This window comes from Puccinia triticina, chromosome 18A, assembly GCF_026914185.1.
Source record: "Puccinia triticina chromosome 18A, complete sequence".
Classification (NCBI taxonomy): domain Eukaryota; kingdom Fungi; phylum Basidiomycota; class Pucciniomycetes; order Pucciniales; family Pucciniaceae; genus Puccinia; species Puccinia triticina.
In genome coordinates, this window is record NC_070575.1 from 1,312,395 (window position 1) to 1,327,444 (window position 15,050).

The 15,050-nt window shown below is 47.2% G+C and overlaps 6 protein-coding genes across 6 annotated transcripts; 2 read left to right on the forward strand and 4 right to left on the reverse strand.

Moving 5' to 3' along the window:
* Positions 1-1,965: 1,965 nt before the first annotated feature.
* Positions 1,966-2,913, forward strand: PtA15_18A167 (uncharacterized protein; the record flags this gene model as incomplete). The annotated part of the gene is made up of 2 exons (XM_053164678.1): positions 1,966-2,136; positions 2,218-2,913. The coding sequence occupies 2 exons, from the start codon at positions 1,966-1,968 to the stop codon at positions 2,911-2,913; spliced, it is 867 nt and encodes a 288-aa protein (XP_053028664.1).
* A 1,000-nt stretch (positions 2,914-3,913) lies between these two features.
* PtA15_18A168 (uncharacterized protein) lies at positions 3,914-5,017 on the reverse strand (the record flags this gene model as incomplete). The annotated part of the gene is made up of 2 exons (XM_053164679.1): positions 3,914-3,998; positions 4,110-5,017. 2 exons carry the CDS (start codon positions 5,015-5,017, stop codon positions 3,914-3,916), a joined length of 993 nt encoding a protein of 330 aa, XP_053028665.1.
* A 2,543-nt stretch (positions 5,018-7,560) lies between these two features.
* Positions 7,561-9,465, forward strand: PtA15_18A169 (uncharacterized protein; the record flags this gene model as incomplete). The annotated part of the gene is made up of 5 exons (XM_053164680.1): positions 7,561-8,039; positions 8,298-8,380; positions 8,444-8,748; positions 8,817-9,114; positions 9,239-9,465. 5 exons carry the CDS (start codon positions 7,561-7,563, stop codon positions 9,463-9,465), a joined length of 1,392 nt encoding a protein of 463 aa, XP_053028666.1.
* Positions 9,466-11,208: 1,743 nt separating this feature from the next.
* PtA15_18A170 (uncharacterized protein) lies at positions 11,209-11,778 on the reverse strand (the record flags this gene model as incomplete). The annotated part of the gene is made up of 1 exon (XM_053164682.1): positions 11,209-11,778. One exon carries the CDS (start codon positions 11,776-11,778, stop codon positions 11,209-11,211), a length of 570 nt encoding a protein of 189 aa, XP_053028667.1.
* A 155-nt stretch (positions 11,779-11,933) lies between these two features.
* Positions 11,934-12,807, reverse strand: PtA15_18A171 (uncharacterized protein; the record flags this gene model as incomplete). The annotated part of the gene is made up of 4 exons (XM_053164683.1): positions 11,934-12,088; positions 12,159-12,287; positions 12,360-12,484; positions 12,551-12,807. The coding sequence occupies 4 exons, from the start codon at positions 12,805-12,807 to the stop codon at positions 11,934-11,936; spliced, it is 666 nt and encodes a 221-aa protein (XP_053028668.1).
* Positions 12,808-13,508: 701 nt separating this feature from the next.
* PtA15_18A172 (uncharacterized protein) lies at positions 13,509-14,782 on the reverse strand (the record flags this gene model as incomplete). The annotated part of the gene is made up of 2 exons (XM_053164684.1): positions 13,509-14,116; positions 14,185-14,782. 2 exons carry the CDS (start codon positions 14,780-14,782, stop codon positions 13,509-13,511), a joined length of 1,206 nt encoding a protein of 401 aa, XP_053028669.1.
* Between the last annotated feature and the right edge of the window lie 268 nt (positions 14,783-15,050).

The following is a 15,050-nucleotide window of genomic DNA, read 5'->3' on the forward strand; positions in this document are numbered from 1 at the left end:
CATGGACTACCGGACAGAATAATATCTGACCGAGGTACTACCTTCACCAGCAAATTTTGGCAATCCTTTATGAAACTGTTAAATATTAAAGCAGCGACGTCTACCGCATATCATCCTCAGACTGACGGTCAGACAGAACGAATGAATCAAATTTTAGAAGATTATCTACAACATTTCGTGGGTTATAATCAAACGGATTGGTCGGAAAAGCTAGATATGGCTGAATTCTCTATCAATAATTTACATTCTTCAACTTCTGGTGTTTCGCCTTTCTTCTTTGTACACGGTTTCCACCCTCGATTTAATACGCTTACCACTTCTTCGGGAAAATCAAAAGCTAACACGGTTGTACAGGATCTACAGAGGATACAGGATCAGGCTTGTTCGTCTTTACAAGACGCAAAACAGAAGCAGGCATTGTATTATAATAGGAAGCGACGAGAAACTCCCCCATACGAACCAGGAGATTTGGTATTGTTGTCTAGACGTTTCATTCAAACTAGACGGATAAATTCAAAACTTGACTACCGACATCTTGGACCCTTCAAAGTTATCGAGATGGTAGGAGAAGGGGCGGTCCGATTAGATATTAAGGAGCATTACCCAAAACTCCACCCTGTTTTCAATCTTTCCCTTATTACTCCTTACAAGAATCCCGTCGAGAACTCATTCCGCACAGCAATTGTAGATCCTGCTGTCTATTCAGCTCCGGTTAAAGACATTAACTGGGAGTTGTTTTCGGAGGTATTGGACCATCGAACACCTTGGAAAGGGACGGAAGAATATCTAATCCGATGGAAGCACGCTACTCCAGCGGCAGACAGATGGCTTTTTCTTTCTCAAATACCGCGTTTGTTACACTCATATCTTCTAACTTTTCATCGAAACAACGGTACTCCAGTTCCTTTGTTATTAACGGGTATAAGGTAAAGTATATTTGTGAGAATCGGAGTTACGTCCGATTACGCTAATGTCATGACTAAGGCTGTCTACTTTAAATACGCGTACATACGCGTAACAATTTTGAGAACTAGCTTATTGAAGATTACTTTCACACAGAGAAACGACGCAATGGGTTCGGATATTAGAGAAACACGATACTAGGAAATACGATGCTTGTATCTCCGTTACATTTAGATCATCTGATTGAAATCCAACCACAAAGCACAGATAATCTTGTAAGAAAGGAATATAAGACAGTTGTAGTTCACGTTGATTGTTTTCTTCTCTTTCTCCATCGTAATATTTTTGTTTTCTTCTCATCATCATCATCAGAAATCTGAAAAGGCATTCTTCAAAGTTATCAGTGAACTATTGTTAAGAAACACTCAATCTCTTATAAAGTTGTATCACGCCTTTCGTTGTCATTAGCTCGTCTGTAGACATTCGTGAGACTTCATTCTCTGGCCTGTCCGATCCTTTATCGTAATACTCTAGTCATTACACACCATATAGTATATACATAATCTGTTTCCTCATGTACGTATCAATGTAGATAATATTGACTTGATCGGGTGATGGGGGCTTGGGGGACCATCATACATATTACGGTTATGGTGAATATTGGAAATACATAACCAGGCATGACGGGCTATAATGTATAATATAGTTTCAGACTTTTAGTTGTGCTTTGGCTAAATGCTGGAGTTTCTGACATGCGAACAGATAATACAGACAGTTGACAGGTGTTGCGCGAGTGTGATGCATGAAAGCCTGTCATGCAGCTGTGACATGACACAGGGCGCGGGAAATCTTAATGTACTAAACAGGACCGCGCAACCTGTACGGCTTTCATGACCCGGGTTTGCCCCGGGTGGGAGCGACCGAGGATTCAAATCTCAGGAGGTCCGCGTTGCGGGAGGTTATTGTATCGACTCGGAGACGCTACAGGACGCTACCTACTTCTTCCAACCAAATTCCTGATCCCTGAAGGGCGAAGCAACCTGCCTCGAAACCTATTGCAAGATGACTACGTCGAAAATCTCACCCGCGTTAAAACAACTCCTCAGCGTCAATGCACATCCGCCCAGTCTTCAATCCGCCGCATTCCACCATCAATTGAAGGGACTACTCTCCGATTTCAATCGGACGGCTTCCGACAAGCGACTGACCTCTGACAGTTGGACGATTTTTTCAGTTGAGCAACCCTATGTCGAAATTCTCTGAACCAGCCTTATGCATACTTACAAACTGCTTTCTTTCCACCCATGTACGCAGACTGCAGCCCTAGTTTCACTCAATAGACCAAGCGCCTTCGAACCGTTTTGGGCATCGTTGAATTCAACGACCGGAAACAAGGCATCGCTTTACAATGCAAACTTGATTAGGGAGACGGCATTGAAATCGATCTCGTTTATCGGAATAGCCAAATCAATCAATGCCTTGAACACATTCAGAGCAGTTTTGGAAAATTCGAACCCGGACCTAATCCCTCCATTGGACCAACAAAAACCTAGAAGAATACCCGATGTGAACGAGAACTCGATCGGAAAGGTCTCTCAAAGAGCGCTGGGCACATGGAAATCTATCTATCGACCGTTAGACGAGAAGTTAATATCCAAACTTTCGGCCGCCCATCCCGACTTACCGGTTCACATCTTACATTCTCATTACGGACCCTTGTTATCCGACCCTACGGGAAACCCTGGCCCGATTGGACGGATCGGTACCAGTCTGATAGCCGTTGGAACCCTTCGCGCGGCTGGCAACCTAGGCCCTCAATTACTCTCGCATGTCTACGGTCTCAAGAAAGCTGGCGAGGAACTCCACCAAGTCGGCGAGCCTTCACTTGGTCAGGGCACTGAGTGGCTAACCTCAGACGCCGGCGCTGAATGGATCGTCAATGGTATCGACCGATTGTGTCAATTGATCTCAAACTCTGAGTCGGATGCCCATCATGCTTCAAAACTTTGAATAGACAAATTAATATCACTAATCGTGTTTTGAGACTCTACTTTTCTTTTGTAGTCCAACAACGCGCTCAGACGTAAATGCAAACTGACCCACCATTTCACAAGATAAGATATTACATTAGCTACTTCAAATACACTCTTACTGCACAAATTTATTTCTTCTGAACCTTGTATGAGTCTGAAAAAATAATTAGATTTCCCACTGTTCCACGTTCTAAAAATGAGCGCTCCTGCAGGTACAGGCTAAACAGTAACTTTTTCATACGGTAGCGAAATCAGCACTGCTCCTGAAAGCTAGGTTGGAGTAGTGGGATGCACCATCGAAGTTTGAGATTCCAGAGGGAATCCAGACCATTTGAAACTCAAACAAAACAGGTGCATGACAACTTTTAAAACAATCTGCAGTGGATTAGGTAAACTCCACCAGGGAACCATATTTGAACAAATCTTCATCAAGTGTGATGAAATGGCACTCCACCCCTTCTGAACATGATCGGAAAAAATCAAGGTCTGAACACGTGTCATCTTCCCAAGCTCCCAAGTCAGTTTTTCTCCATCAACCAACCGCAAGCACAACAAGAGTTTAGACCATTTGCCTGTGAATCCAATGCAGTATGTTTTTACGCATGTCACGTTTTGGGTATCTTGTTGAAGAACTGCAATTGCTGTAATGAATTCATGGGCTTGAAACTTGGGGCTGCCACTTCCTCCTCAACTTTCTTCAGATAATTGGCCAACCAGAGGGATCTTTTGTTGCGACTTCATTCTCTTTATCATTACATTTTCCTTCTTTTCTTGCTTCTTCCTGTTTCTCTCTTATCTTCTCCCTTTCAATGGTTGATCTTAATGTTGGATGCGACAGGCAAGTTGGGTTGCGGCGTGATGTTTTGCTTTACGACTAGAGATGTGAAGTTACAAGATGATAGATAGATAGTATTGCAGTACGTAGAATCAATAGCACCTATGACAAAATTGGAGGCGGGGTGAAATCAACGTCGACTCTAATGATCATCCTCCTCCTCCCCAGGACATTCGTTGTTCAGTTCTTCTAATGATTCGTATTGGCAGCCACACCAGATGCAGTAACTTTTTGGTCATCGATGCAGATATTTCAGAAAACAAAAGAGTATTCACGGTAAGAATCCATCTCACAATAACACATTGAAGGCAGCTTGAACATATTCAAAACTCGCTTACAAATATTCTTCCCGTAAATATTCGAGTGTACAGGATAGTCTGGTTGATGGTTCTAGAGCCAACCAGTTCTGTTTTTCTTCGTCATCTGCATCCTCGGCTAGGTTATCGGGGTCGTTTTGGCAATCATCTGATATCAACTTGTCCAGTGTATTAAGACGTGGACCTCTTTCATCTTGAGATGTATGGATCCAGAAGATGTTAGAATCCAATCTACGACGGCGATCGAGTTCCTCGCAGGTCCTACAGGCGCGACCCAGAATAGCTTCCACTTTTCGGCCATCGAAACGGGAACGAGACGTAGCCAAGAAGGCCTCTCGTTGGGCTGATTCTTCTTCCGTAAGTTTCAGTTTCCCTTCGGTTCCAAAGAGTAGACGTGGGAACTTCGCAGCGGACACCGGCTTGGTCGATATTCCAATACCAGCCCGACCTGATTTAGGGACAATGTTGATGGGTTCCTTTGATGACGAATTAGACGCTGATAAGCCTAGCGAGGTCCCTGGCTGGAAGCCCATCTTCAACATCATTTGAAAGGCCTTGCTATGCGACTCTGGCTGGACGTTTTCTTCCCGTGCGACATTTGATTGGATCAGATTTCGACTCAAACCTTCTTCTCGGGCCTCAATCTCTCGCTGGGATCTGGATCGTTTCTGGTTTGTTGTGGAGGCTTCTAACAGTCTGCGTTTGCGTTTTTCGGAATAGGTCTTAGTTTCTGATGATGATTCGACTGTGATTTGCTTGAGAAACTTGTCCGACATGAAATCTTCTTCTTCCTCTGGTGCTTGATCATCATGTATGATTGTCGGCTTCGCTCGCATCGAATTCGAAGTTTCACTGGGACACTGTGGAGTTGATCTCATGCGTTTTTTGTTGACGGTAGTAAGTCTTTGTGATTGTGTACCACCGTGCATGTGATGCCCACCTCGACAGCATGGTCCCGAGACAGCCCGGAGTCCCCGTGGGGCCAGCTTCCTCACAGGAGGTGTGATACCCGAGGAGTCGAAAAAGGGACGCCTCTGGTGACAAAAGTATCCGGAGAAGTTCAATCAGTCTATATTTTAAGTATCCCAAAAGGCGTGCACCCTGTCAAGTGAATCACAGGCTCCAGTCCTTCGGCCTTCCCCGCATATCGTCAAGTTAGCTATGTAAAAAACCTTAGATCCCTACCTCACGAGAAGTAGTTCATATGGATGCTCCAACGAAACCTCCCCGTCCACAAGAAACAACAAAACTATCACCAAAGTTTCAAAAATCATTATGCTCTCAATTCCACACAAGGAAAGTGTGGTCAATATGGGGGTCGAACCCATGACATCCGCATGAACCTTGCCTTGCAGGGTCCCTCTAGCCTCTCTCCGCTCGGTAGCGAGATATCTTCTGGGCCCCCTTGAGGCCTATTAGTACGGCGCTCTAACCAACTGACACCACCCGCAAATGGGTGTGGTTTCCTCCGCAGCCACACCCAGTGGTTTTCGCGCGGAGCTCGCGCGGCCCCCCGAAAACTCGTGCGGCCCCCGGACCCCCTAGCTGCATATCATTCGGGGTGCTTGTGGGGCCGACCGGTCATCAAGGCATACACCTCGATGACCGTCTCAATCGAACGGTCATCAAGGTGTATGCTTTGATGACCGGTCGGCTCTTGATGACCGGAGCCGGCCGGTCATCAAGGCATACACCTCGATGACCGTCTCAATTGAACGGTCATCGAGGTGTATGCCTTGATGACCGGTCGGCTCCGGTCATCAAGGACCTCAATGACCTCAATGACCGGTCGGCTCCGGTCATCAAGGACCTCAATGACCTCAATGACCGGAGCTGGCCGGTCATCTGGATACCACACCTCGATGACCGTTCTCGATGACCGTCTCAATTGAACGGTCATCGAGGTGTATGCGTTGAAGACCGGTCGGCTCCAGTCATCAAGGTACCTAAATATGTACCTCAAGGGCCAGCCAGCTGGCCGGTCATCGCGGTGTATCGATGACCGGAGCTGACAGTTCATCAACGCATACACCTCGATCACCGGAGCTGACCGGTCATCGAGGTGTGGTATCCAGATGTCCAGCTGGCTCCGGTCATTGAGGTCCTTGATGACCGGAGCCGACCGGTCATCAAGGCATAAACCTCGATGACCGTCCCATTGAGACGGTCATCGAGGTGTGGTATTCAGATGACTGGCCGGCTCCGGTCATTGAGGTCCTTGATGACCGGAGCCGACCGGCCATCAAGGCATACACCTCGATGACCGTTCAATTGAGACGGTCATCGAGGTGTGGTATCCAGATGACCGGCCGGCTCCGGTAATTGAGGTCATTGAGGTCCTTGATGACCGGAGCCGACCGGTCATCAAGGACCTCAATGACCGGAGCCGGCCAGTCATCTGAATACCACACCTCGATGACCGTTCAATTGAGATGGTCATCGAAGTATACAGATGACCGGCCGGCTCCGGTCATCGAGGTTTATGCCTTGATGATCGGTCGGCTCTGGTCATCAAGGTACTATGTACCTCAATGACCAGCCAGCTGGCCGGTCATCGAGGTTTATGTATACCTCGATGACCGTTCAGATGGTCATTGAGGTACATTTATACAACCTCAATGACCAGCCAGCTCGCCGGTCATCGAGATTTATGCTGATGACCGGTCGGCCCCATAAGGACCCCGAATGATATGCAGCTAGGGGGTCCGGGGGCCGCACGAGTTTTCGGGGGGCCGCGCGAGTTCCGCAGGAAAACCACTGGGTGTGGCTGCGGAGAAAACCACACCCGTTTGCGGGTGGTGTGAGCTAATCGACCTGTGTGTGTGTGAGCTCGTCAAGGTTGATAAATCTTATTAGGCAATATATCGTGAACGACCAAGTACAGCTTCACGTCGTAGCAATGTGATACGGCTAGTCCGGGCGGCAAAACAATATTTAATATGCCCGCCGTGTGTGGCTGCACACGTGCAAATGATATGATTTGAGGATCTCGCAAACCTGGAAGGGTTGTCTTCTGCACCCCTGAAGACTGGATACGACCTACTGAATAGCCTGCTTACATGATACATGCAGGCTATACAAGGTCCCCAGAGGTGGCCCTCGGTGCCCTCGCATGCCCTCTCACACCCGTATGACTAAGCAGGTCCCGAGCTCGCGACTAACGTTCGATCGCCTTCCATTGCTGCGTGGCCCGCTGGGCCTCGCAGCACTGCGGAACAAGACACATTGCTAACTTTGCGCAAGGCAGCATGTACTTCGAGCATGCTCTAGGGCGGCGCGAAGCTCCGCATTTGAAACCTAACTTACCCCAGGTCTCCCTCCAGCTCCCTCCATGATCCTTCTCCAAACTGCACGCTCCTCCGAACTCCACGCGTCTCCAAATCCAAACTCCACGCGTCTCCAAACTCAACGCTTTGCCGCACTCAAAACTTTTCCGCACTCCACACGTCTCCAAACTCAACGCTCATCGTAGATGTTTTCCGCTCAGTCCAGCCTCCCTGGCCCTTTAAGTGATCCCATCGGTCCCCGTCCACCTAACCCAGAGCCCCATACCCACCCCGTTGCTAACCAGAAGTCCAGCCGCAAACGCAAAAAGCAGCAACCCCGCCAACCCCCTCCTGCTAAAAATTGTAATGGCAGCAGTCAAGCCCGAATGATCCGAAACATTCCCGGTGCTGATGGTTTTCACCACCCCCTGCCTGGTGCAGGCTTGCGATCCACCATAGATATTTTGGAGGAAGCTGCTAACCGAACCACTTCCCTAGACCATCCTCTTGACACTAACCGCAGACAAGCTAATTCCAACATTCCATCCACCGAACCTTGTCCCCCTAATCATTCTGGACCTCTTGAAGGTCTCCATGAAGCCCTAAATGCCCTAGCTCCTAAAAGAAACGGTAAGCGGTTTCGTACCCGGGAGGAAGATGGTCGTTCCCGCCAGTCCCAACCTATGTCGGTCGAAGAGGTGCTGTCACATACTGTTGCCAATCTTGTTGCTTTTGCACGTGAACGGTCCAAAGGAGCCATGTCTGAGGCGGACAGGGCATTTTTTGTCAACTACTTCGAGGAGCAGCGAAAGCTTCTTGTCAGCAAAGCAATCAAGCGAGAAGTCTCCATGGAGATGGTCGCCAAGTTCCTGTAAGAAGCTGATCCAATTCTACATACCCTTGACCTTCTACATGCTTAAATATCATCATTTTGACCCCACAGTGGCACACAAAAGGCTGTCCGACCCCCTAACAAATGGAATCGCTTCCTTCAGCAACTTTCAGCTCGCAAGAAGTTTCGCGGAGGTAAGCACTTTTTACTTCCGCTGCACCCTTCCTTACAAAGAATGCTTAACGTTTGACTGTCAGTTGGGAAAGGAGTTGCCGGGCACCGGCTTGGTATGCGCGAAGTCTCTCTGTTGTACAAGCGATACAACACTCGGAAGCAACCACCCAGAACATCTGGATTGCCTACCACTAACCCTGCCAGTCGGAGCCCTTCCCCGGAGCCTGAGCTCACTCCATCCAAACTAGCTCTAGACGATGATTTGGATGTAGAGGAAGCCCTCAATCCACAATCAAACCCCCCTCTGTCGAGTCAACTACGAGGTCCTGTGTCTCTTTCAAAGGCGGAGAGTCGAGTGGAAGCTTTCCTGGCCAACTGGGTCAACCAGGTAATCAACATTTCCACTTTAGAAACCAACCACGATGTCAATCTGACATTTATATTCCTTTCCTCTAGGCCAACTCAATCGCGCAGACATGCAATTGCGAGATGATTGTCTTTGCGGTATCAACACACCTCGGTCGCCACTCCTTCCAGCTCACCAAATCAACTCATTGCGCCTTGCCATTTGTTGAGCTCGCTGACGAAGTCGACCAGCCTACCACCTACCCAGCTCGATTTCAGGCAAGTTTGGTTGGTACTTCTGCCTTGGACCTCGCTAAGCACAACAAGCCTGCTCGCCGGGTGCGCGCCCCACGCCCAAATGTGACCAAAAGGATGATTCAATTTGTGGGCAAGTATCCACCAGCTTCATGTACCAACTCATTCCTCTCACTAACAATTGCTCCCACACTACTTTCCCCCTGCACTCGAAAAAACAAACAACGCCATCAATCATTGGCCGTGGTCGGAAAATAAACGAGACCTTGCGCGAGCAGGTTACAAACTGGTTACCGATCCTCGGCTGCGCACCCCTATCAAGATGTTCACCTCTAGACCAAGTCGTTGGCTTAAGGTGCAGTACATCCAAACTTTAAACCTTGACCTCGACGATGGTTACATTGATATTATCCCCCTCGAGAGCACTGTTCCTGTCAGCTCCACTGACACTCCTATCCCAGACCCCAGTCTTCAGCGATCAATGCCACCAATTGAAGACTCTTGAATCTTCTCTTTTTCCACAGCTTGCTCTTGATACTCGTCTCCGACCCTCCCATCTGCCTGTTATATTTTCCTTGCCTCTCCCCAGTCTTCCCTGCTGTGATACCTCTTGACCTCTCTAAGGTCAAATTGATACATCAAGATGTTACCCATGCCCGATTTGTTCCTTCGCCACTTTTGCTCTTTGAACTGCTTAACAACACTGAAACCTGCTGGACGATTTGGCAACATGATGTGTTGTTGAGTAGTTCAAGGAGCAGAAAGTGGTCAAGGAACACTGGAGGTTTTCGCAGCAAATTGAGTAGTTCGAATGCTACTGGCAAGTATCAACAAACTTCACTCAAGGGTCAATTGACTTGCATACTTGGCAAGTGAATCAGATTTGGAACAAACTGGGAGGACTGCACCAGATGCGCCGGTGAGTTGAGCACCGGTGCACCAAGGAATGCTTGACCAGAAGTGGAGTTGTAGAATTATTAGAGTGCCGGAAAGAGCTCCTTCGGCTTGTGTGAAGGCCTGATTTCGGGACATCTGTGGATAATGAAAAACTGCTCCAGTGAGGTGTTCAAATTCCAAAAAACGGCTGCCTTAAGTATAGTGCTGCCCCCAAAATCCTAGCTAGCAGTTGAGTTGGCCGCTTTGTTCGCGGTTAAGCCATTCTGGAACAATATCTTGTTGAGTTTATGCTTAAGACTGCCTTCAAGCAATAATTTACTGAAAAAACCTAGCAGTTGAGTTGGCCGCATCACTTGTGGCTAGGCCATTAATCATGTTCTGGAACAATATCTTGCTGAGTTTCTGCTTACGACTGCCTTTAAGTATAGCGCTAGGCCCAATAATTGACTCCTAAATCCTAGCAGTTGAGTTGGCCGCGCACGTTGTTCGCGGCTAGGTCATTATTCAAGCTCTGGAACAATATCTTGCTGATTTTCTTCTTGGGGAAGGCCAAGCCGAATAGTCCAGACCAGATCGGGACACAACAGAAAGGGCATCTTCTCAAAGGTAGCCACCTCGTGATGCTACCTTTGTTTGGCATTGAATTTGCACAAGAATTTCTTTAATAGAAATTATTGCGTCCTTGGTTCTTGGTTGAATCCATTCACATACGCTTGCGGGAGCTATGAGTTTGCAAAGTAATTCTGCCTTCGTTGACTAATGCAATCCGGAAAACTATAGGTCCTGGTATTAAATGCCACTGTAAAATAGTAAGTATTTGTTCACTGTTCCAGTCCGGGGAGTAAATGACATGGTGTTTGTAAAAGAGTGAATGAATTAATGAATTTGCTTCTTTGTCAAAGAAATCATTGCGGAATCCTAATCCGCCTGTGGGAACTTGCGAGTTCATGGAAGTACTGGAATAATAAATGACAATAGATTTTTAAAATAAACCACAAGCTAATCCTAATTATCAACTTGCGCGCACTTCACAGAAGTGATTGGTAAAGGATACAGGCTCCTCAATTTTTGTTGAGCTTTTTTAAAATCCCATCTCCAGGAAGTGAGCAACGTCATTTTTTTAATACTCAGTGTATGGCTATCCCACTTCCTGGAACTTGATTGTTCGAGGCAGTGTGTGCACAAGGATAACTTAAAATCATTGCAGGAAGGAAGTGAAATAAGGAGGCAAGAAAGATGGAACTATAACACTCATTCTACGCACAGGAGACCAGTCTGAAAAATTAACAGATGATAATCAAAAATAATACATTCAAACGATGATCATCATACAATTCAAAGTAGTTTATAGTTATCCTACATTGGACGCCTGAGTGAGGTTTTCAAGTAGATTCACTTCAATCTGTAGAGCTGCGATCATGTCAAACTGGTCATCCTCATTGTCTGTCTCACCTTCGGCATCAGAATCATCCTCCTGGTTACGTTCAGCGCCATCATTACGATTAAGATTCTCGGCCTCAATGTGCGAATCCGTTTCCTCAATGAAGTGGGACAGAAGCCCATTGTGAATGTCGCCAGGTATGGATGAGAGAAATCCAAATCGCAGGGAGCCAGTAATCTTGGAAATTTGCTGCTCCCACAATTGTAAAAGCACATCATCATCTGTCTGTGGTGCAGTTTTACGGATGACCAACACAATCTCCTTGTCCCATTTGACTTGGAGCTTACTGATGGCAATCAAATTACTATGGGCCAGTACTTTGGCTGATTTGATTTTGTCAGCTAGGTGGAGGTGCGAGGAGAGAAGTTCGTGAGAAAGCATTGGTTCAAGGGCCACTGGAATATCCGACTGTTCTGTTGCTTGACACAGTTGTCCCAAATACAACCACACTTGGTTGTGTCGGTTGATCGCCCAGCGCATGGCCCTCCGGGCTTCCCAGCCAAGGCGTTGTTTTTCCTCACTGGCATGTTTAAATCGAGATAAGAGTCGAATCCCACGTTGAGTGTTGATATCAATGGCCCATGGATCATTGACATTGCTAAACAACCCGTTGTTCCAGAACGGATCATCCGGTGTTAGTTGAAGCAAGTCAGTGTATTCAATGAGTGGTGGTGGATGTTGTAGTGGACATGCTGCGATGAACGCTTGAGCTCGCTTAGTGTAGGATTCCAAACATGCACAGAGCTGGTCTGCCCGCTTGCGTACAGCAAGGACCAGCTTTTGATTCCCTCTGGTGCCTATAGCAGAAGGGATCAGTCTTGAGGGGAACAAATAGCATGGAAATACACCATAAGAATTACCTAGAGTGGTACTTTCACCATTCCGACAAACTCGGAATAATGGTTGTTTCTCCTCGACTAGCCCCAAGAAACGCTGTCGCAACTCCGTTTTCGAGTGCCAAACCTTCCAAAGCAAGTCACTTTGATCTCCTGTAGTATTTTTTTTCAAGAGTCAGTTACGAGAAGGGTCACCATCCGGTCAGATTCAATCAGTAACTCAACTGGTTAGGTCACCTATTATCTGATCAGCCCCAATTGCGAGCCGATGTCTGGCAATCTGATCGGCTATGTTACCACAGCTATTGGACCTTGCAATGGCCTGGGCAATGGTGTGCGTGGTGCGCCCCCTGTGAGTGAGTTGGGAAAGTCAGTCAAAGACGTTTGACAGATCTCAAAAATAAACCAAAACACACCAAGCTTCATCGAGGTCATCCTGTAGACACAGCAATTCACCTAGTTTCTTTCGTTGGTCCTCCCTTCTCTGGTTGAAGTTTGCGTGGAAGATTTTCTCAAGTGACCATTGCTCTTCAAGAAACGAACTGGTATATGCAACACCGGGAGTTGCAGGATTAAGTGTAGAGTAGAGGATTTGGAGCGCGTCGGAAGCCAGCCGGAGTGTTTCTTCGGCATTATCAAGCTTTCTACTTAGCCAATCGCCGGTTGCGCCCATCAGAATCTCCAAAAAGTAATCTGCTCGTGATTGAAGTGCAAGCAGTCGGTGCAAGCGAGTTGAGACCCGGAGATATGACACAAGAGGCAACATAAACGACCAGAACCGCTCGAGCCCCTCACCATCAGTTAACCCCCACGTCTCATTGAAACGGGGATTGTACTTTACTTGACATGCCCACTCATGTGCGTAGGCATGGAAGACAGATGTGGCAAATTTTATGTCACTTAGCCAATCACTGAGTAGGCCTCGCTACATTCTGTATGTAAGTATGATTACTGGAAAAATGGCATACAGCGGTCATTGCTAAGGCTCACCTTTAGGATGTGGGCCTCAAGGTGACAGCCAATATTGTATAGGATGCCAACCTTTGATGCTGGAAAGTCTGCCAAGAGGTTTCGTATGATTGAAATGGGATAATACAACCTGGTACCAAAGGAGTGCCACATCAGGATGATTATACAAAATGTTGAATTGAAAATACACATGGAAACGACTTACTTTTCCCCAGTCTTGTAAATGTTTATCATGAGAAGTGGTACGTCATGGCGACATGTACTTGCAAATAGGCCATTATCATCACACTTTTCCCAAGTCAAGCCATTTCTTGTGTCGTCAGCTGCTTTGTGCTGATCTGAGCATGGCGGCTAACAAGTTCGAAGGAAAAACAGAAAAGAACACTCAAGTCAGTGAGGGGGCAGTCAAAGAGTAACGTAATAACATACATTGATGCCTACTGCCACATGCTCTGATGCACTTAAAGCCTCCATGTCATTTGCAATCTTCGAAGGGAGGATAAAGCTTTCGGGGTATTGCTCCTCACGTGGATTATCTTTGCTTGCATCTGCATAGTGTCGTTGCTGAAAGTTTCCGTCTAGTGCTATCATAAAGTCGGGCTCAGTCGGATCAGATTTAACCTCGTGGTGTTGGGGTCCAAAACATTGTGGGCATTTGTTAGCCCACTTGTCTGATTTGGTCAGTTGTAATCCATCTTCAAACAATTTTTTTTGGCTAGTCAGGATGCGGGAGTAGAGGTCGCTGCAGTGTGAGAAGGGGACGCGGAGCTGACGACGCTTATGAGTACTTCCACGGTTGAGCAAAGGAGAATCGGTACGAGTGTCGAGGAAAGAGCTCAGAGATTCAATGAACCCCGACGCAGATACTGCGGTTGCTTGCCACAAGTGATGGTGGTACTGAACCAGTCGTATTGAAAAGGCTGTGCGAGGTGCTTCTGCCGAACATGCGAAATAACCGTAGTGAATCAATCGAACAACATCCGGTGTGCACTTGCAAAAAGGTATGGGCTTCCCTTGATGACGGTCTAATTAGAGACAATCAGCAATTATGATGTTTTGATTGGAGAGTCAAGTTGCTTACGGAGCATATCGAGTAAATCCACTTTCCGTATTGAAATGTCGTTGGATGGACATGTACATACGCCTGGGGGTAGGGTGTAATTGTTTGGTGGGGTGGTCCAGTTGAGAGTGGTTTGTTGGCACAGTAGGTATGCAGCAACAACTTGGTTATTGAGCTCGTTCCATTGTCGACTAATCTCCTCTCTTCTGTCAGCATAGCGTCGAAGGCAATAGTATTCTGCATGCTCTTCGAGTCCGCTGTCATTGCGCTGGGGATTAAAAATATTTGAGCTTCCAGGAGCGGGATCAAATGGGTTCGCAGTATCGTCATAATGTCCTTGGCCATCTCCTTTGTCGGAGGGATCTTCGCTTGCGTCAGATTCTTCACTCGATTCTTGTGGAAAACTATTCGCCAGACCCCCCAGCCCTCGTCGTTGAGAAAGTCGTAGGAATGCTGCCCTGCGTGCTTCCGCAGCGGCCTCTTGTGCCTTGGCGAGCCTGGAGGTACGGCGTCTAGATGAGCCAGTGGAAATGGTTTGCCTGCGCGTGTTCATTTGGGATGACGCTTGTGTGTTTGATTGGCCGCGGGATGGCGCCTGTGAGTTGGATCGGCCGGGCATCAAGCGGATGAGGGATGAAGGTGATATTGACGACCAAGCGAATGGGGATGGGGGTGAGAGGAGTTGAAAAGGAAAGTAACTTCGAGTGTAATATTTAATAATTGAGACACCCTTACAATGTGTATATACATAAAGGGACCCTTATGTTTATCCCTCTCGTTATACATAATCCACCTGTCACACATGTGGTACATGTAGCAACGTAGGTTCCGCAATGCTGCGAGGCCCAGCGGCCTGCGCAGTGATAGAAGCCAATGGAACGTTAGTT